Source organism: Amia ocellicauda, chromosome 20 (assembly GCF_036373705.1).
Source record: "Amia ocellicauda isolate fAmiCal2 chromosome 20, fAmiCal2.hap1, whole genome shotgun sequence".
Lineage (NCBI taxonomy): Eukaryota > Metazoa > Chordata > Actinopteri > Amiiformes > Amiidae > Amia > Amia ocellicauda.
In genome coordinates this window covers 2,680,861-2,702,516 of record NC_089869.1, presented here as the reverse complement: position 1 = coordinate 2,702,516, position 21,656 = coordinate 2,680,861, and the positions used below count along the sequence as shown (strand labels likewise).

At 36.7% G+C, this 21,656-nt stretch overlaps 1 protein-coding gene across 38 annotated transcripts in view; it reads left to right on the top strand.

The window, feature by feature from the left end:
* Positions 1 to 21,656, top strand: part of LOC136715658 (sorbin and SH3 domain-containing protein 1) — a 165,474-nt gene that overhangs the window by 96,320 nt on the left and 47,498 nt on the right. For 21 of the 38 annotated variants that reach the window (XM_066692968.1, XM_066692994.1, XM_066692988.1 and 18 more), the window contains exons 4-15: positions 1,887 to 1,961; positions 5,242 to 5,337; positions 7,589 to 7,708; positions 8,992 to 9,039; positions 9,131 to 9,252; positions 10,232 to 10,942; positions 11,610 to 11,960; positions 14,199 to 14,346; positions 16,450 to 16,479; positions 19,600 to 19,778; positions 19,943 to 20,003; positions 20,924 to 20,998. In XM_066692968.1, coding sequence (XP_066549065.1) covers positions 1,887 to 1,961; positions 5,242 to 5,337; positions 7,589 to 7,708; positions 8,992 to 9,039; positions 9,131 to 9,252; positions 10,232 to 10,942; positions 11,610 to 11,960; positions 14,199 to 14,346; positions 16,450 to 16,479; positions 19,600 to 19,778; positions 19,943 to 20,003; positions 20,924 to 20,998 — 2,016 coding nt within the window. Of the gene's footprint in view, positions 1 to 1,015; positions 1,072 to 1,886; positions 1,962 to 5,241; positions 5,338 to 7,588; positions 7,709 to 8,991; positions 9,040 to 9,130; positions 9,253 to 10,231; positions 10,943 to 11,609; positions 11,961 to 14,198; positions 14,347 to 16,449; positions 16,480 to 19,599; positions 19,779 to 19,942; positions 20,004 to 20,923; positions 20,999 to 21,656 lie in introns of all 38 variants that reach the window. The other 17 variants (XM_066692978.1, XM_066692977.1, XM_066692979.1 and 14 more) reach the window with 10 other exon arrangements.

Sequence of the window (21,656 nt, the reverse complement as noted above, 5' to 3'; positions counted from 1 at the left end):
AATGTCATGTACTTTACAAGGATTTTTAAATTTGGCACCTTGTTTTGATTTAATCTGAATTAGACACTGGCAAAGCTTACAGTTTGAAGCTAACGCTGAGTATGCCCATTGTGGTTCAGAAGTCTACTTGTTTTGAAAAAATAAATAAGAGGATGAAAACAGTAATGCAATTACCAGAACAACAATAATAAGAAAACTAACATTCTGTAATATATGAGGAAGTTCAGTGGAAACCTAAAAACAAATAAATATTGGAGATTTTGAAATTGATGTTGCCTTTCTTTCCATTCTGCTATTGTGCACACTGTAAAATTCAGCTGGACCACTATCCTTTATTAAAACTGACCTATTTTTAAAATGTGCACTCAAGTAGAGAAATATAAAATAATGCCATATTCATACAACATAGTCAGTGGTAATATGGTGCACTTCAAAAAAAGACAAAAGATGACAACCATTCCAGAACTACTGAAAGTCTTAGATTGAGAGATTGGCACAATTAGATTTTAGAGGGGGGTTATTAATGCATTTCAAGCACTGTTGTGTTGTTGAAATACACTTCATGTTGTTAGACCTCTACAGTGTCATCCAGGCTTTTATACAAGTCCTATATCAAAAGTGCTCTGATTTGCAACTGATCTCTTAAATAGGAAGGATGGGCAAGTTTCTTATCTGCAGAACATTTAAACATATCCATAAACTATTATAATTATTGCATTATTATTGGTGTGCCTTGTGATTTGATAAAATGCATTCATTTCATTTTACTGACAACTTCTAAAGATTTGGAAATCATAACTCCTTGTCTAAGTGTGGTCTAGACCAAATTAAAATGTTTATACTTTCTGCTACTTTTAATTAAATATTGTTTATAATGTGTGATTTACGAGTAGCTCAAAGTTTTGATTTGGTCCCAGTCTCAGCTGGGTTAATCTTTAGCTTATCTTGCAAAAGCTGACCACCAGCAGGGCTCTTACTTGAGAAACTGAAGCCCTGCTTTGTTTCTGTCTTGCAGGGAGAATCAGACTGTTGACGTGCTCAAGCCCAGCTCCTCCATTACTATGAACGCAGGTTTGTCTATCGCTGTGCTATAGAGTGTGACTCAATTAGGGTTTGTCATTTCATTAGGATTACTTCGTTGTAGAAACCTTCCCCAGCAACTGTATGATGGTCATTGTATGCCAGAATATATGGCAGTCCACCAGGTTTGTATATTCAGGTCTACTGATTATAGTATATTCCAACAGTAACTGCAACCAGGACTCATCTGTCCCCAGCCACAGATATATAAATACATGGAGATTATAAGATGATCTAATCTAATATAAATAAATACATACATAAATACATACATACAATTTCCAGATCGTGGTCTCCACTTAGACACTAGAGGGTGATGTTTCACATAAAGGGTGTGTGAGCAGAACAGTCGATAAATCTGGGTGTCTAATTAAAACAAACTGCTTCCAACCCAAATAATAGCAAAAATATAAAATGGAAAATAGTTAAAGCAGCCTTTAATGTTATTAATGTATACAATGTATATATGTATGTAATACAAAACCGTTGCAAAACTCAACCTTGTCTTTGGATGTTATATGGGCGATTTTATTGTCCTCGGCGTGTCAAATTCTTTGCAGTGTGTACCCTTTCTTGCTATGTTTTGCATTTTTTTGGGTTGATTAATACTGCCTTTTTCTTTCCACAATAGCGTTTTGATAACACATTATGTAATGCAGTTGGCTAAAGCCTGTGAATGAATGAATATCAGGAAATAAATGGCTGGCATGGATTCCACATGACCTTATCTTTTTCACAGTGCTGTATTTCCACTGTCTGTTATCCTGGGAATTAATATTTTCCATCAACTGTGGTTTCTCTTTCAGAAGGTGAGGTCACTATTTCCCAGACTGTTGTAAATGGACTGTCATCACTGCCACCCTTGCACGAGCAAGAGAGAGGTGAGTTAATACATGTTTTCTAGATATTTGTATACAAAAGAAGTAAGTCATAATTTTGCAGAGGTATGCTATTGTGCCCACTATATTTCTGGAAGTCATTCATATATAGCATGTTATTTCAGAAATAAAATATAATATGTGTGTATGCTGCTACTTCTTTTTCTTCTCCTTCACCTTCTTCTTCTTCCTCCTCCTCCTCGGAAAATGCTGTTCTGCAGTCACAATAATTGAATACAATATACACACTTTTATCAATAAATATATTAACTTTACAAAGCAAAAACAAAAAAATGATTTTCAGAAGGCTATGTGCTAGAAAAATATTTTATATGATTACAGAAACTTGTCATTAAAAGAAATCTGCTCAAAATCAGGTATTATCTGTCTTTTCTACAGTACCTCTATACCTGTAGTAGTAAATATGAACACAACAGTCTGCCTCAGGTCCTGAGTCTAGCTTAATTGTATTTTTCTAGGTGTTTGTGTGCAGTTGCATTATTTCTGTGTAACATCTGGGCTGTATATTTAATACTTGATTTGTTGACTTTTGTAAGAAAAATTTATAATGCTTTGCCAAAGCTGTGTGTTTGCATTTTTGTTTGCCATTAAAATAAGGTTACTATAAAACCAATTATTCTATTAATAATGGGTCTTGACTGACCAGCTGAATAATTAGCATAACAAGTGAGAATTCCTGATGAAATTAATGTGAATTAGTTTAGTTGTGAACAACAGCACATATTACTGCCTTGTCATTATGGCCATCTACACTCACCTAAAGGATTATTAGAAACACATGTTCAATTTCTCATTAATGCAATTATCTAACCAACCAATCACATGGCAGTTGCTTCAATGCATTTAGGGGTGTGGTCCTGGTCAAGACAATCTCCTGAACTCCAAACTGAATGTCTGAATGGGAAAGAAAGGTGATTTAAGCAATTTTAAGGTTGGCATGGTCGTTGGTGCCAGACGGGCCGGTCTGAGTATTTCACAATCTGCTCAGTTACTGGGATTTTCACGCACAACCATTTCTAGGGTTTACAAAGAATGGTGTGAAAAGGGAAAAACATCCAGTATGCGGCAGTCTTGTGGGCGAAAATGCCTTGTTGATGCTAGAGGTCAGAGGAGAATGGGCCGACTGATTCAAGCTGATAGAAGAGCAACTTTGACTGAAATAACCACTCGTTACAACCGAGGTATGCAGCAAAGCATTTGTGAAGCCACAACACGTACAACCTTGAGGCGGATGGGCTACAACAGCAGAAGACCCCACCGGGTACCACTCATCTCCACTACAAATAGGAAAAAGAGGCTACAATTTGCACAAGCTCACCAAAATTGGACAGTTGAAGACTGGAAAAATGTTGCCTGGTCTGATGAGTCTCGATTTCTGTTGAGACATTCAGATGGTAGAGTCAGAATTTGGCGTAAACAGAATGAGAACATGGATCCATCATGCCTTGTTACCACTGTGCAGGCTGGTGGTGGTGGTGTAATGGTGTGGGGGATGTTTTCTTGGCACACTTTAGGCCCCTTAGTGCCAATTGGGCATCGTTTAAATGACACGGCCTACCTGAGCATTGTTTCTGACCATGTCCATCCCTTTATGACCACCATGTACCCATCCTCTGATGGCTACTTCCAGCAGGATAATGCATCATGTCACAAAGGTCGAATCATTTCAAATTGGTTTCTTGAACATGACAATGAGTTCACTGTACTAAACTGGCCCCCACAGTCACCAGATCTCAACCCAATAGAGCATCTTTGGGATGTGGTGGAACGGGAGCTTCGTGCCCTGGATGTGCATCCCACAAATCTCCATCAACTGCAAGATGCTATCCTATCAATATGGGCCAACATTTCTAAAGAATGCTTTCAGCACCTTGTTGAATCAATGCCACGTAGAATTAAGGCAGTTCTGAAGGTGAAAGGGGGTCAAACACAGTATTAGTATGGTGTTCCTAATAATCCTTTAGGTGAGTGTAACTGGTTAGGCTGTACTTTTGGGCACCATATTCCCATGAGCCCATTTCTGCTAAAATGAATGTTAAATACTGTAGTTACTTTTTTTGTTTGATGAAACACTGCCACCAAATGGAAAGTAAAGGAAATAAAAGTTTGTTTTTCAAAACAATAATAAAACAATAATAATAATAATAAATAAATAAGATATAACCTTTTATTGCTCAAATACAAACTGTATTTTAGTAGTTTAGAGTTAACAAAAGTATTACTTCAATCTGTGAGCTGTATTGCTAACATAGGACAAATCAAACATCTATTAATGTCTTCTGGCTCATGTTCTGTGTTGACAGGCAGAAAACAATTATAAATCATCTGTTAATTAACAAGCAGAGATAGATAATAGTTCCAACTCTCCCATGAGTGTACCAGATAGCACTCACAGCAAAGTTGCATTCATTATTTTGCAAGTCAGCTTACTCTGTTTTGCATCCTGTACAGTTTTTAAAATCCCATTATATTATAGCAGACATAGAGCTTTCCCAAACTCTGCAATGACAGAATAACTACCAATAACTGATAATTTTAATAGAAGTGCATTGAACAAATCGTTAAATGGGTATAAAGGTCAATGCTTGAATTATAATGGATTATGCAAACTTTCGTTTCGTTCGTTTCAATCAGTGCTTGGAACTGAAACCACAGATGGTTTCTTCATGGACAAAATGTAAGATGTGAATAGCTTTTATGCTAATGGTGTGTTTGTGCGTGTGTGTATTGTCTATATTTGTTTACAAATGTATGACTGTGTCAAAATAGAAGATAGTGGTCTTTGACAACATTTATACATTATAGAAAATGTATACATACATGGTTTAGGGAGAATTTAGTGTCAAGAATATTCTGTAAGCAATTATGAGTTGAACCATGAATGTAATGAGGCTTTTATGTTGTAACAGGTTTGCCAGATAAAATCACATCAGTCATGCTGTTATTTAAAGTGTCATTTTGATGTTTCCAATTTGGCAAAACAAATGTATGTATCCTATCATTGTTTGAACGTCTGTTAAAAACACTGTAAATTCACTATGAAATGATGGATTTGATGAATACTGTAATCACTGATCCAGAGCATGTGCTAAAGGCTTATCCTTCAGAAAGGCTAATGTTTGATTTGATGCACTTTTTCTATATGTCTGTGTTTGCTTTAAACCCCCACCACCAATTCCACCCAATCTCAATCTCAAAGCATGCTCTGGATTGTTCTGCACTCTGTGCACTGTTTGCATAGTCTACATTTTTGTGTTTGCAGCCGTTGAAGTCCCTTTGCGTGCACGCGCTATCTCTGCTGTTAAAATAATCCCAGTGAAGAAGGTGAAAAGCTCCCCTGACCTAATGCGGGTGACAGGTATCTTTTTAAACCAACCATCAGCCTCCCATCACTAATTGCACTCCTCCATTGCTCTTCATAATACGGAGACCACACGCTGCACCCATCTATTCGTTGCATCAGTAAACTTGCTTCTCTAACTGAAAGAATTATTAATCACCAGTGAAATATTTCAGTGAAGTGAAGGAAAACTGGGGAACCTGAAATTCCTTTCTTATCCCTCTTTCTCCCCCTTTTGGAAGTGATAATATCTAATACTATTTAAAGCTGATTGCAGTTTTTAATATTTGGAGATTGTCAATGTGGAAGCCTTTTCTCTACATTACTCTCTGCCTGTGTATTGGATACGTGTTGAAGTTTGATATGTTTGTTAAGGCATTTGAAAGATAGCTCTTCCACGTTCTCTTTGTTCAGTGAAGAAGTGGTGTAGAATTGAAAACTGATGGAGCAGCACACCTACCAAGACTGCTGTCAGCATGCATGTCAAGTTCCTATGGGATGTGTTGTAACAATAATGTTCAATAATAAAGGCAATTTAAGTGCAGTTTGAGCTGAAGACTTAATATGTATGTGTCTTCTTCTGATGAGAAGAATTTTAGTTTCTCCATTCTGTTTTACTTTGGTTTTGGGTACTAATTTGCACTGGCGAGGGTTAGGAGGGACACTTGGCCATTGAGGCAGGGGCTTGAGTCCCCTGAGCCCCCCCTCTGTTCACGTCAGTGGTCTTGGGCTACATTTGCAAAGGAGTTATGTTTCAAGAGGCAGCCGCCATTTAACTCAGTGACATTCAAAACTCCAAATAACTGAAAACACATGCAATTTTTAAATTCTAAATCTTTATTCTTAGATTTTTTGTAGAGTCGTGGAAGAACATAATATAGTAATATTTCTGAAAATATATCTTAGTGGCTGCTGGGTGACTGAGTGTGTAGAAGGAGTCAAATTGTCTTTACAGCTAGAATACATTAGCAGCTGAATACCAGGAATTATAATAATTATAATCATCTTTATCATGACCATCATCATTATCATCATAACAATAGTGTGGAAAGATACACAACAAATATAACAGTTCTTTACCGGCTTGATAAGGATGCAGGTTCTGCCTGGACAAGCAAGCTGTATACTACTTGATATCCAATGAATAGCTGTCGACTAATGCCTTACTCTAGTAGACTGACTTTCCAAAAACCTTCAGGGGACTTAGCTGGTAATTGTCAATTTTCCACATTGAAATGCTACCAGGCAACTGATGCTTAGTAAACATAAGTGGAAAAATATGTCTTTTCCCAAAACTGTTGACAAAAATGTTGCTTCAGGTTTTTGATTTTGGTATTTTTAACATATTCAGGGGTAGATATTGTGAAGAAACAGGAGAGACTGAAGCAATGGATTAAACCTTTCAAATAGCATACAAAATGCTTGGTTCCTTTGTTCACACTGCATACATTCTTCCATAGTCTACCACAATCGTGACTGTTAAAAAAGCCATATTTCCCATAAAGAGCATACATCTGAAACCGAACAATAATGTAATACCCAAACCATACAGTAGTAGTTAGGTGTAAGGTCAGAGCTGGACATTTTTGTGGCACAGTGCAGAACAATTGAGAGGGTGGGGTGGTAGAAGTGATGAAGTGTTTCAAATACTTGTGTCCCAACCATCAGAAAACACTGGAGTCTTTCTATTCAGTAGCTGCTTGGCGTACTTTACTGATAAGCAACATCTGTGTTCTATTGGAATTTGTGACTGAAGGGCCTGAATGATTTGCAGGACAGGAAATAATATTTATGACTGAGTACATTTTTTTATTTTGAAGTATACTGTAATGGTTTTAAATATTTAATTTGTCTGACTCATCTTATTAGTTCTTTCATATATTCCAGAAAACTGTAATTTCATAAGACTTCAGCTTGGTTTGACAACTATCTTGGTTTGAAGGTAATTGTGTTGTATTGAGATCAGGAATAGAAGTATTTCCTATATAAGCAAAGTACTATTTCATGGTATACATTATTCTTTGGAAATTGATGATGAACTATGCTCACAGCTGTTATTTCATCCCTCCAGAAAAATAAAATAATAATAATGTAATAATGTCCTAAATAGCCCAGCGATGGACTTGTGTCCCATCCTGGGTGTATTCCTGCTTTGCGCCCTATGCCTGCCAGGATCGGCTCTGGCTTCCCTGCGACCCTCACCAGGATAAGCGGTTTCAAAGATGGATGGATGGATGGAAGTTCTAAATATTTACTATCTGCTCCTTAGAAACAGATCCTTCCAAAGTGTGCACTGGGAAAGGTGCCGTGACGCTACGCACTTCCAGTGCGCGTGGTGACCTGCAGGCAAGCGGTAGCCCTGAGCCAAGTATGGACCAACCCACACAAAGTAAGAACAAAACCTTGTGCATATTACCGTTATTGGAACTGGCGCACTTGTCACACTTGCACAGTGCTAAAGAAGGATGAATTCGTATTGTATTTTTTCTTTTGTAACATAGCTTTAGGTCAGCCATACGATGACAATTGACAATTTAATGTGTTTTGCATAACTGTCCTATTTGAATGATGCAGTATGACTTTGTAAAGCAATATGATGTAAGAGAATGTAATGGAATTCAAGTGAAGAAAGCTGCTAGAAAGCTGATATTAAGCACAGGGTTTTATCAAAGAAAGTAATAAAAGTACAAGTTCAGTGATTAAGATAAAATTGTTCAATGCTCTGTCTGGAGGTCAGGTGAATATATTGTACTTTGCCTTATTATAATACATAACTACAACATGCAGACTGAATGTGGGTGTTACATTTTTTAAGAAGGAATCAATAGAATAGCTCCAGCTGTTATTTCAAGGTTATTATTTCAAGAACATCATAAATGAAAAATGACTATGCTGTTTTAAAATGGATACGAGACATAGCAGTAAATATTCAAGAGCTGGAATCATTTAAATGCTGTGTTAGATTAAATGCATATTTGAGAGAGCCACAATTAACTGTGATTCACCTAGACAGGGCAATGTATCACTATTTTTAAAAATAATATGTATTCCTTTGTTGTGGGTGTCATGGATTAAAAAGTAAAATCTAAATCTACAACACTATTTACAATGCTGAAGTATATGCCCTGAAATTTAAAAAAATCCAAAACCAAAACAAACAAACAAAAATAACAGAAACTCAGTTTGAATTATTTTAAGGGTTAATATTTATTCAGTTTCCAAGCCTGCTAAAACCCCTGCAAAAAGTGTATTGTGATCACGCATATTTTAATTTCATAAAATACTTTTCTTGTTCTTGACCTACAATGAATCTCGGAACCTGGATTTTGAACGCAGTTATTTGTGGCATTCAGGACTTCGAAGTGGGAGCATGGCCATGGCTTTTGAGAAGATGCCTGTGTCTTCATGAATAAAAGGAACAGTGTAATAATCGCTCTCTACATCGCTCTGAATGAAGGCCTTGTTGTGTTTACAAAGTTCACAGATTGTGAGGGCATCTTGTTTAGTGCTGGTTTCTATGGTAATTTCTGACCCTGTCAGTACGAGCCCATACAGAAAACATTCTTTCTGTAATAGAGTGCTCTGACTCTTTACACTGTGTGGTACAGACTAATAACTTGTCCTATTCGAAAGTAACAGTTTATTTTCCCCCCCTTTTATTCTGGTTCGTAGCTCGCTGCGGAAAACAAACAGGTCCTGAGCCAACAGACCCAGGAACAGGTATTAAAGAATGCTTGTTTATACTCTGCCTGCTTTTGCAATTAAAGGGTCTAGGATCCACCTTTGATTTGCATAATTTGATTGCTTGCAGATGGTTGGAAAACACAGTCCCTTGCTGACACTAATGGAGACGGCACAGGCACTTCATTGGCTGCTAAAGGCTATCGCAGTGTCAGACCCAATCTGCCTTCAGACTACAACACACAGTCACAGGTAAGTCCTCAAGTGTGCTATGAACCAGTTAGCTGCTGAGATTTTTTAATTAAGTGGCATGCTGCTTTCTTGGTTTTGTTAGAAAGTGGATGTCCTAGGTAATGAAAATGCTAGGAACTGTATTTGTATTCAAATTAATTGTATTTCCATCTCTTATATTCAGGAACAAGAAATGTATGTACCTCTTTCTAAATATAGTTTGCTTTAAATATTCGGTGATTTTAAGTTTTACAATTCTTGCATTGTAAATGGCATTTTTATAATATATATTATTAAGATTTTGACATATAAAATATTCCTTGAGAAATGTTTTTTAATAATAATAATATTGAATAAATAAATATACAACATAAATATAGACAAATTTGACATAATGTGATTATTTCACATTTCATAACCCCAAATGAATCTACAATTATACAATTTTAACTGGTGAAATTTGATGAAGAGATCATAAAGAGACTTGATTAAAGCAGTTGACTTATCAGTTGTGTTTTTTGCTGAATGGATATGAACAAAATATTGAAGTTATTTAAAAATAAACATAAACCCACAGTTAATATTCTTTGTGCAACTCCATGACCCCTTCTGAATGGGAGTTTTGTGATGTTACACTTAGTTTCCTTCAACTGAATATTTTTTTTTATCACTGATATAATTACCTTTACTCAGGTATCAACCCTAAAGTTACACTGAAGAGCGCAACTGAAAAAATTACAGTGGAAAATGCTTGATTTGTAAATGTGTGAGATTATGGGACCCACAAAAATCATGATATTTGAAAACAAAGATCCCTAGCATTGACCATTGTCACTCAACCCTATGGTTTGTTTAACACTTGCTGTAATGATAAACATAGCCAAGTATTTCTCAGGTGTTCAAATGGTGAGGAAAATCTTTTTAATTCTATTCCCATTCCTTCTACTACTAACTTTTGTTTTCATGTGGTTTTGTACTCTGTGTGGTTTGTGTTTTTAAGAAAATTCCCCCTATTCCACCGCTCCCGAAAGAACAGCGCTTTGCATGGCATCTCACATCTAAACAGAACTACTCTCAGCTTAATCCAGTGCCCACCAGTGAGCGCTTATATATGAGTTACCCCAAACCTTTTGTGCCCATGGCAATGTCTAGTGGGCAGCGTGTGTCACAGTCACAGACCACAAGGCCAAGTGAGAGCTTAATCTCCTCTTCACCTCAAATAGACACAAACAGTGGTCCTTCTGTGGTGAAAATGCATGCAGGCCGGACTATATTACCTGCCACATTTGCTCAGTCATCCGCACAGGCAGACAGTGCAGCGAGCACCAACCCAGGGAAAAAAGTCAGCAGTCTGTATGTAGCCACTTTATCTAACAGCACTTGCACACCTGCACCAAATTCTCCAAAGTCTTCAGTAAGTATTCCAGTAGAGGTAGGGGTCTGCTCAGAATCTGCCACATGCCTGGAGCCTCAAACCACTGCAGTGTGCCCCCCCACGGATGACAATCAGTCACCCCCACCTCCCATCCCCCCAAGACCTTTCTATTCCAAAGGCCCAGGGAGCTACAGCCCACAAAGAGATTTCTTCAAGACCAACTGTTCATCGCCTGCAGACTACAGCGGCAACTTAAATAATACCACTATAAAATGGCCAGGGATGTACTGGTCAGATGGGCTCCCAAAGTCCGCTCAAGCAAAAGGATCCAGCATGGTACTATATCTTCTGACTTCTTCAATGCTACTAAACCCATCCTAACACTTTTCCGAAGTTCAGACTTAATTGTATGTGTGTATATATATATATATTTTTTTTTTTTTAATTTCTTTTTACATTTTTTTTTTGGATGGTTGTATTTTTTTTTTTTCATTCCAATATCAAAAACATTTCTGATTTAAAACAATACAGGTATCACAGAGTCTTTTCTTTCTCTTGTCTTCTACCAATGCGGGCAATGTGTTGAGCACCCTATAAAGGGATTCTCATGGTGTTCCTTTGTAAAGGTGCAAAAATGTAGGAGACTACACCTTTATCCTTAGGCCATATCAGATGCATTCAGTGTAAAAGCAAACAACAACAAATGAGCATTTCAGGGCAGCAAGACTTTAGACCGTGCGCGAATAAGCTTTTCATAAATTTTTTTATGTCTGTTCAGCGGCTTGATCAATGGGGAAGGTTTGTGTATTCTTGCTAGTGACTGAACTGCCAAAAACTGCAGAATTGAAGAATGGGTTGGTTTGTTCGTTTGTGTATTTGATTTGTTTTTGTTTTTGTGATCCACAATTGTTAGAAACACATGAAATATGTTTGAAACGAAACCCATGGACTGCAACCCCTTTCCCTCACTCTCACAGCAGACTAAGGCCCTTATCTCCTGCAGGATGGTTCTCCTTTCCTTGTTCTACCTGACGTCCATGTAATACCTCTGGAGCAGTCTGAGCGTGCTGTGCGACCTCAGAGCAGCCCATGTCCCCCACTTGTCCCTGCCGGCCAGGAAACCACTGTCTCTGAACCAACTGGACCACTCACCTTGCCGACAATCGATGATTTTATACCTCCTCACCTGCAGAGGGGAATGTCCCGTGTCGCACCCACCACCATCGAATCCCCTTCCCTGACTAACCCTCCACCTTCACCTCCAGCACTACCACCATCACCGTCCCCAACTTCCCACCCTATACAGGCACCTGAGCCTGCCACCTCCTCTGCCGTCTGCTCCGGAGCACCTACAGTAAGATATCCGTGCCACTTTCCGCCGATCCTGAGTGGTACCACACAGATGTGCACTTTTTTGGTTCTCTCTCTGTCCTGACCTTGAAGAAGCCTGCCTAAAACCCTGCTTCCAACTAAAAAGAAACAACTTTCTCCTTTTTTCACTGCATGAAAAATATCTCCATTTTCTTCGTATTTTATTTTACAAGCCCACAAATAAACATTACCACATATTTTTTTGGGATGGCATGATACAGTAATTAAATTTTTAGTGCTTCTTTACTGTTAAAAATCCACTCTCTTCCACTCTACTTTTCCAGAGCTGACATTTTGGCAACTCCTGTGGCCAATCTACCTGCATTAAAGTTCAAAAGTCCAAAACAATATCAATAAAGTGATGTGCAGTAACTAAGCATTTGTTGTCAGAGCATTTTAGATATTTCTCTTAATTAAAAAAATAATTTACAATATGTTTTTATTTTATTTACCTTTTTAAATTCCATTTTGTCCATAGCTTTTACTATAGATATAGATCTTACTGTTTCTCTAAAAACAAATATAATTAAATGTTGTAAGCCTTCCTAGACTGAAATGATTACTATTATTTTATTGTTATTATTATTATGTATATTTCATCAACTATTCATTCTTCGTGATCAGACAAGTCATTGCATTACATATTATTAGCAGATCCAGAAAAAAGGAGGGTGGATTTTTGCAAGAGATACATCTCTTTGTTCCAACCTGTTTTGTATTTCTTCTCCGTGGCTGATCTGCAGCCTTACAGACTCCGCCTAATGTCTGTGACTCAAGCCAACTGAAAAACTGTTTAACATAGCGGGTGCCGGCAGTCCCATATCTGGCCTTCGTCTAAATAAACCTAACCTGCCTCGTGTGACCTTACTGTGCTGATAAAGACTAATAAGAAGATATTGAGAAGTCACAAACAGATGTGAATGACCACCAAGAAAGCACTGCCCTCTTGCATCCATTAACAGGTCTTCATTTGATCTTTCTGGCTTCGTTTCCCTCATTTCTCCTTCCTTGCCTAGCTTCAGCACACCTGTTTTGCCTAAATGTGGCCACAGCGGCATCACTATGTCCCATGTACCCTCTGGCCTTGATGCTAAACTTGTTTTCTTTCATTCCTAATGCTGTCAGCTGCAGTAGTCAGGTTTCACTGCAGCCTGCATGATAGCGTGTGTCCAAGTACCTGCAGTAGGCAGGAATTCGAATGGTCAATTGGGCTGTCTGTGCTGTCCTTGCTTTTACCACCCTGCTCTGACATCCTTTGATAAGATCACACTTTGGCCTTGTTTCCATTTGTTGTGAAGTTAATAATAATAACACGAACATGAATAGTAATACATTGCTTTGCTGTTTCACGCTGAATTTGTCAGATCATTCCCAAATAAATGTCTTCAAAAAAAGCAGTTAATTGTGTTATAATCAGAAATCATTCCAGAAACTCTTCCACTTCAAATGACTAACATCCCTGTCAGTATGGAAATTAACTAAGGAGTTTTCAGTTCATCTTCAGGTAGCAAATGGAAACAAAGTACAAGGAGAAAATGGCAGGGAATCACTGTTTGGAGCCAAATGTAGCGTACAACTCTGCCATAGCTGTGGCAAATGCAGGAAAGCTAGGCTGATAAAATGAAATAAATATAGTTTTCAAGTTTTATGTGTATGTAAGTGTATACATTCATTCACATATGGAAATTCATTTTCTACCGAAACGATTGTGTGACTGACATTAAAACTTCCTCATTTATGTTTCCTTTGTAAAACTGAGGCATTTTTCTGTTTAGTGATGTAAAGTTCATTATTAAGTCAAGAGAAATAATGAAAAATTGCACAACAATGCTACTGATGTGCCTTCATTTTAGTACTTCAGAATGTTAAAAGCTGTATATTGATGTCATTCTATTGAACATTATGCTTTCTTCACAGAGGTATGAAGTTCTGTACATTGTGATTAAATCTGTTGCATGTTCATGTTGCTGCAGCTGCTACACCATAATGTTTTTGAGTCTTGAGTGTTGTAGCGGGGAAACTCATCCTTTCTTGATCTAATTTCTTATGTAATATTATTTTTGCAATAATTGAATCAAAATATGGTTGTATATATCTTAAGAAAGTAAGGGCAGCATCACATCAGTGAAAATGAATCTAATTTTCTGTACAGGGAAATATATGTTTGTTTTAATGTCTTCAAGAGACTCACTGATATATGACTATGTGTTAATCTCTTAAGGTGGTGCAGCCTGTGAGTACTGAGGACTCTACACTTGCCTCCCACTCCGATCCACACTGCTTTTTTCCATCAACAGGCAAGCCCTCCTCTGCCTATCCCTCCACTACAATTGTCAACCCAACTATAGTGCTTTTACAGCACAACCGAGGTAAGAATCACAGAAGCTCAAAGAGACATTTCACAACTTTCACTACCAAGATACTACTTTCACTCACATTTATACAACTAACTGTGCATAGAAAATGTACGGGGCATTACAGGCATTGCTCAAATTGCTTGCAGTGTTTTGCCACAGTGGTGTCCTAAATATATTTAAAGTAGTTATTTTGTGATAAAACCTTGAGTGTATTTGAAACTATGACACTTTTCTAAATGATAAGCATCTGCAGGTTTGGCTATTAAGAGAGAGTCTAATCTAAATTAAGTAACAGAGGAATATATGTATAGGGTGGGCCTTAGATATATTCTGTCCACTGAGTAATTAATAATTAAATATGTTGCACAGCATAACTTTGTGTCCTTAAAATCCAGCCAGACAATTTGTCAACAACATGGTATTGCCAATATACATTACATACCAGTAGAGTTCTGACGACCTTCAGTGTACGGATCATAAGTGAACGCTCTTTATTTTAACAGTAGAATTTGTATTATTTTTAGTATCGGTATATAAACTTATTTTATGATGCAACATTATCAAAATTAATATTACAACCAATGCATATGTAACACAACATATTGATTGCACTGTAAGATGCTACTTGATTTTATTTGTAATTGAGCAATGACAAATGTTTTGCTCACTTTATAAATAAATTGACACTTGCCTATTGATTACAAACAGAAACTTGTTGAAAAATGAATGTGTCACATTTCCTGATTTGATCATTTGAGTATAAAAATAGGATTTTCTTCACTGGATTTTTTTTTTTCTTCCTGAACTTAAATATATCCTGTGTGCTTAAAATAAAGATGTTTGAAAAACAGAACAAAACACATAATCAGAGAGATGCAAGTTGGAGCATTGCCCTTTAACATTGTTTATTGAGACTTTTTCTTACACTGACAATTTAGATAGTTCTGAGGGTCCCATATTCTTTATAGTCGATCATTTGAGGTTTCTGTTAGTGCTGGGGGATGGTCTGTAGACTTCTGAAGTATAATGAGGGGGTGTCTTTGTGTGAATTTATGTAGGGCAGTCCCACACAAAACAGGGTATTGTATTGTATCATGAAGCGTATGTAATGCCTGTCGTGAATATGGATATATTATTTGTCAAGAAAATAACCGCAAAACTTACATAGCTTGTATTCTTGACATTTCGTTGATACTGTTGTATTTAACCATTATTCAATACGTCGGTCCCATATAAATTTTTATGAAGGGATACCTTATGGAGAGGTTTGGGAAGGAGCCCTAATTAGACAAGTGGGTAGGCCATACTGAGGCATTTGTTTACAATTTCCTTTCCAGAAATTTTGTAAAAAGTTCTGTTCTAAACATTAAGGACTTTGGCCTTGGGCACAGCATTGCCTCTCCTCCAACCCACCCCAAAACACCACAGCCACTGCCAAGATCTGATTGTACACTCTGTTGTATGGATGTCTTTTAAAGTCAGTTTCATAAGACACCACGGATATTTCACCTGTGAAGCAAGATGGGCTGGAAACCAAACTTATGGTGCTGACAGAATTGCAAGATAGATAACATTTCTGTTGCTTTGCAATGGATATAGCTATGTGTTAAAAAACAGACAGATTTTCCAATTGTATTTTGTATGGTTGATTCCAATTCCAAAATCAAATCAGTCTTAATTTGATGTTAATTGTTTCCTTTTGTATAAGTTCCTTCCTCTCTGGGCCCATTGCAGTGAATTATGTAATTGCATGTGATGCATCCTCATTTTCTGATGGTGAATAATCCCTACTGAAGTGTTTCGTGTCTCATGTGTTTAATGTACTCTTGTTGTAATTCTCACAAACGTCTGACATTTCAGGTTCACTCAAACAGGTCTGACCTTTAACAAGTGTGCTGTGAATTGTCATCACATATTTTCCTTCATCCTTTATTTAAAATCACAAAATTAAAATTATGTTTGAAATGCTTTTTTTTAAAGAAGGACCAAGAAGGATTTATTTTATTTCCTGCTTTTAAAATGCACAGCAAAAATGAATGTGTGCATCACCTGATTGTTTTCACTTCGCTTGATATTTGATTTTTCTATTTCACTTTTGTGCTTCTCTCACCACAGAACAGCAAAAGCGCCTTCATAGTTTGGCAGGTATGAAATGAAGGTCTGGTACACAGCAACTGCTCTCTGCTGGAGTTATAAGCTTCCTTTGTTAAACTGTCAGTGCCCTCAGCAAACACATTCTATATTTTTTCTGCTATGAACCTCCAAGGAAACTTTTAGGATGCGGCAGAAATAGCTTTAAAACTGTTATAAGCAGGGAACAAAATGCACCATCAGTGCTGAATCAAACATGTTTTCAAAGTTACAGTGCTGAAGCTTAACTTCATTGTTCTAGTTACTTTTGTGTACACATAAAAACACAGTTTATTCGAAGAAGGCGTAAATGGCTGATACAGTACATGCTGATTCATTATAGGTTCTTATTACTATTAGATTTGTATCACTTTATGTGAAATAAATAATAAAAAACATGTACTGTATCAGCCATTTAAGCTTTTTTCAAATCACCTTTCAGTTCTTGATGTATTGAACACTTGGAAGTGCTCTCTTTCATCTGAGTGGCCCTCAGTCAGCTGCCTGGTTTGATTTTTGTAATTTCTTGGTTCGAGGGGGATTTGCTTCTGTTTGTTGCTTCTGTTTCTGTTTCCATATCAGTTTAGTGCTTTGTATTCTTCAAAAAAATAATTAAATTAATATTTATTTATATATATTACAAATATTTTTTGTAGGATTCATTATTATAGAGACAACAAACATATTTTTTAACTAAATTGGAGTCAAAAAAGAATCCTACCTGGTTTGATATGAAGTGTTTTTGGCCTATGCTGTTTCTATGTTGATTTGAATTCTATAGAATAAGATTAATCTTGCTGGACCACATCCAAATGAAGATCAGACTGCTTCATTACACCCACTGCACTGGTTGTCTCCTATTTATAAATATCTCCCTCTGTTAATCTGCCTCCATAGCAGATTGTATGGATCTGTGCCTTTAGGTATCATCTCCCTAATTATATTTTTAATCTAATTTAGCTTTATTCAAGTTATGGAATATTATGAAGTAAATGCTATGCCAATGTTTGACAGGCAGGCCATAATCGAACTTTTAACATTTACATTTTCAAGGACAAAAACCATTCTTGATTGGTGTTTTTAATTTGCATTTTATTAATTCAAGTAGGACTATTTAATTGTGAACATTTTGAAAATTAAACTGTATTGATTGGTCAGTCATGTTGTTTTTAAACAGGAATGAGTGCAATAAAAGTGGATCGGCAGTACATCCTTTTTAAGACAAATGTGAACAAAGTATTCCAGACACTAATCAGATTGTGCTAAACCTAGAACAACTGGCTTTAATGATTATGAAGCAACAAATATTATTGAACTGTTGAGATAACAGTAGAGATAACTAAGAATGTATTAGAATGTCTATAGATATACATGTCATGTACCCAATTTATTTCTTAATATGTTACATATATTAATTAATGAATCTGTTTGCTTTGGGCACTGCCAGTTCAAAAGTAGCTTCTATGCATGTGACTATGCCTGAGCCCCCTTTTATTAATTAATGTATTTACTATATTGTTATATTGTTTTGAAGGTGTCATTTTATTTCTCCTCTGCTGTCCCTTTACTGCAGGCTATTCCTCCTTTGTTGCATGCTCCTCATTATATTACACCAAAAAATGCATCTTTCTGGATTCAGAACTTTTCTATTTATAATAAAATGCTGATGTGACAGAATTATACGTTGGCTTCACCTGAGATCACTTGTTCACTCAATGTGACAGTTTATAGCCTTTTTGTGAAACGTCGCCTACCATTTTGTCCTTACTACAAGGAAAATGTGTCCTGTCTTTGTTGCTGTTGGTAACATTTATCAATCCACAACAATGGATGTCTCAGAAGAAACACTAGCTCATAGAGCCACTAATTATATTTGTACTTGTCACGTCAATGAAGATTCTTGGCCTTCACTGGTACTAGCGTGCAGTGTTGTTCAGTGTGCAAGAGTAGTGAGAGTGTCATTGGGTTATGTCAGAGTCTCTGCAACTGTTATTGTAATGTAATGTTTTACTCTGTACAAATTACCTACGGCTGAAGTAATATATGGCCAGTTTGCATAACTGTCAACCATCTACTGTTAATACAAATTATTGAGAGAATATTGCCTCCTATTTGTGCACTCTTCACAGGTATTACTCAATTTCTGGAGAATACACTTAAGTATGTGGCTGTATTAAGTATTACTACTTAGATTTTGTGGTAGCTTAACTTGTTGAATTGTGACTGTAAGAAAGGTAAGAGGCTGAGCAGAAAGCCAATTCCTTTGAAGCCCATATGCAGCCAACTTATGAATTTCACATGATAATGAAATTAATTTAAAGTAATTCACTCTTAAGTTCAACTTAAAGTGAATTTCAGATAGAGAATTCACAATGCACACTGAATGTGAATCTGAAATTAACCTTTGACATATGGACATGATTTGTTTTTTATCAGTTAAGTTCAATAAAATGACTTTTTCAAATATGTCAGTCTGTGATAGCTTTACATTTTTGGCACCTCCATCAAGAAGATCATTTTGTTTACATTCTCTTTCTATTTTTCTGGTACATGGCTTATTTTTGGGCTTTACCACAGCCTTGTCAACAAGATAAGCTACATTTTGCATAAGACTTCACAAAGTCGTCCTGCACACCTACAACAGTTCGATAGCTGCTTTCTTGTTGAATCATAATACTTCTGACATCTGAAGTTAATATGAAAACACATGACATTTCTAAGTTTCTAAGACTTTGAGTTTACAGTCATAACCCTTTAATTAACTTATGTCATAAAAGTCTATGTAGTAAGTACTTACGTTGGAGTAGATAATCACATAGCTGTTGCATCACTAGGGCCAGACCCAGGCCTGTATCCTATCATTAGGGTCTTTGTTGATGTCCTTGATCATCCTTGTCACATGAACCCATTAGTCTGTGTCCTTTGCAAATCAATCCTCCTTTCCCGATGATTTGCGATACAGGGGCTTCTTGTGGTGAAAGAAAAAGGAAAAACAATACTGACATTCTGTTGCATCAGGATTTCATGTCTTTTGTTTATTTTCCCCCTGTGTTTTAACAATTCAGAAAAAAAAAAAACTTTCCCACTATGTCAGCATGTCAGACTTGGCTGACAGAGTTCTGGTTGGTTCATCAGATCCTGTGCCACTGAGGCCGAGTGGTCCCAAGGAGGGGAGTACAGGTACACAGGAGAGAGAGCTTGCCGAATACCCCAAAAGCGAAAACTCTGAAATGGACAGCAGAAGGATGAAGCTCGTCAGGTCTCCACAAAACACTGGCATTGGCCCTGTGGATGAAATTGGCATTCCTCTGCGGGTAAGAGATCCTGTACTATGGAGGATAAAGGAAGGATGAATGACCAGTATGATGGTATTTTAATTCATATAATTTTATTCTTGGCTGGACAGAGTATTTTTGCCAAGTCCTGATTTTGTTGTGAAGAATTTTTGAAAAACAATCTTTAATCTTTCTTTCCGCAGAATACAGACAAGTCCAAGGATTGGTATAAAACCATGTTTAAGCAGATCCACAAAATCAAAGGTAAAGTATACAGTCCATCACCTTTATTTTGCTGTTATTAAAAGTATATCATAATTTGTTATACGATGACCTATTCAACCTGGTACAGGACAAATAATTGAGGGGAATTGTGGCTGCAAGTACTTTTTAGACTAAATGTAAATTCAGTCATTCAGATTGTGTCTTTGGCTGAGAAACAAAATAGAATAGTTAATGAACTATATAACATTCCAGTATAGGAAACTCAGGACAGGGTAGAATATTTGAGGGGATTTGTTTAATCTCCAGTGGATATTAGTCTAAATGAATTTCTGTCTGACCTCTTTATGGGAGAGGCTGAAATGCTGATGGTCTTATTGAAGTTGGCTTCCTCAAACATTTACAAATAATAATGAATAAACCTAACTTAGAAATGTACTTCAAATTGTATTATTATTAGTGTTGGTGTTATTCAAGCATGGTAAATTCTGGGCTCAACATCTGAGCTCTTGTAAGCTTTTCAATGCATTAAAGAGAACAATACTGCTTGTTTGTTAAAATGTTTTAATCCCCTACAGTTTTCTGTAGTAAGTAGTTCTAGCATGTGATACATTATGTAACATTTTTGTGAGAACCAGACTACAGATTTAGCCTTGATAACTGAAAGTTAAGGCTGGACAAAGTAAGTGTGTGGGTTTTGTTTTGGGATGAGGTGTGGTGAGTCCGCAGTTCTTTCTCTTACTGTCCACATTCTCCCCCAGTGTCTTTTCATCATGTTGCCACTCTTTCATCCAGTGACCTGCTTTAGCCCTTCAGAACTTTTAAGTTTGAGTTGGCTCAATAGGGTGGAAGACAACTGGGCATTTTATCATCTTCCAAGAAGGGCTTTGTCAAGTTTTTGAATCTTTACACTTTTAAATGCTTTCTCTCTTTTCTCTCTCAAACCTGCTGTTTCTGCTCAGAATCTCCTGAAGAAAACCCTTACTATCCTACCTACAAATTCCCTGAGTCTTCCGAAAAGCCCATCAAAGTAGAAGGTACCACTGACTGCTGTTACCTCAGCCAGCCAGTGTTGCACATTGTTGATTTATTTTTTTCATAACAACTATAGTTTTTGTTTTTATTTTGCTGCTTTTCAAACTCTCTACGATACTTTGCGACTTAAACATAAACAACACAATTCAGTTATTTATGTTTTTAATAGCAGCGAAGACTTCACAGGCAGTGTATGTCTGTAAAAGCTATTTATTTTGCACACTTAGTATTGTGCTATTCAAAAGTATAGTCCCTCCTACATACATTATGTTTCTGGGGTACCATAGAGAGATAATAGATCTAGTGTTTAAAACTAATATAGTTTTTTTAATAACTAAGCCCTTCCTTGCCTCTTGTTAGCACCACAATCATGCTGTTATGTTATCTCAGCCTTCTTTGAACATGTGGATTTATTTAATACTGAATAAGCTTATTAAGATTGTTTTGGAGAACTAATGCTTTTGAAATATGGCTGTAAAATAATCAGGTGGTTTGTGCACAACTGAGAGGCTGTCAATTGATATATGCAGTGCAATTGCAAAGATTTGATGTCATCATTGGCTATACCCAAATCACAGAGAAGTGCTAACTGGAGGCAGGGAAATAATATTAAAGCACTTAGGTGTTGCCTCTTTAGCGTTAAATCTTTAGAGCTATTAA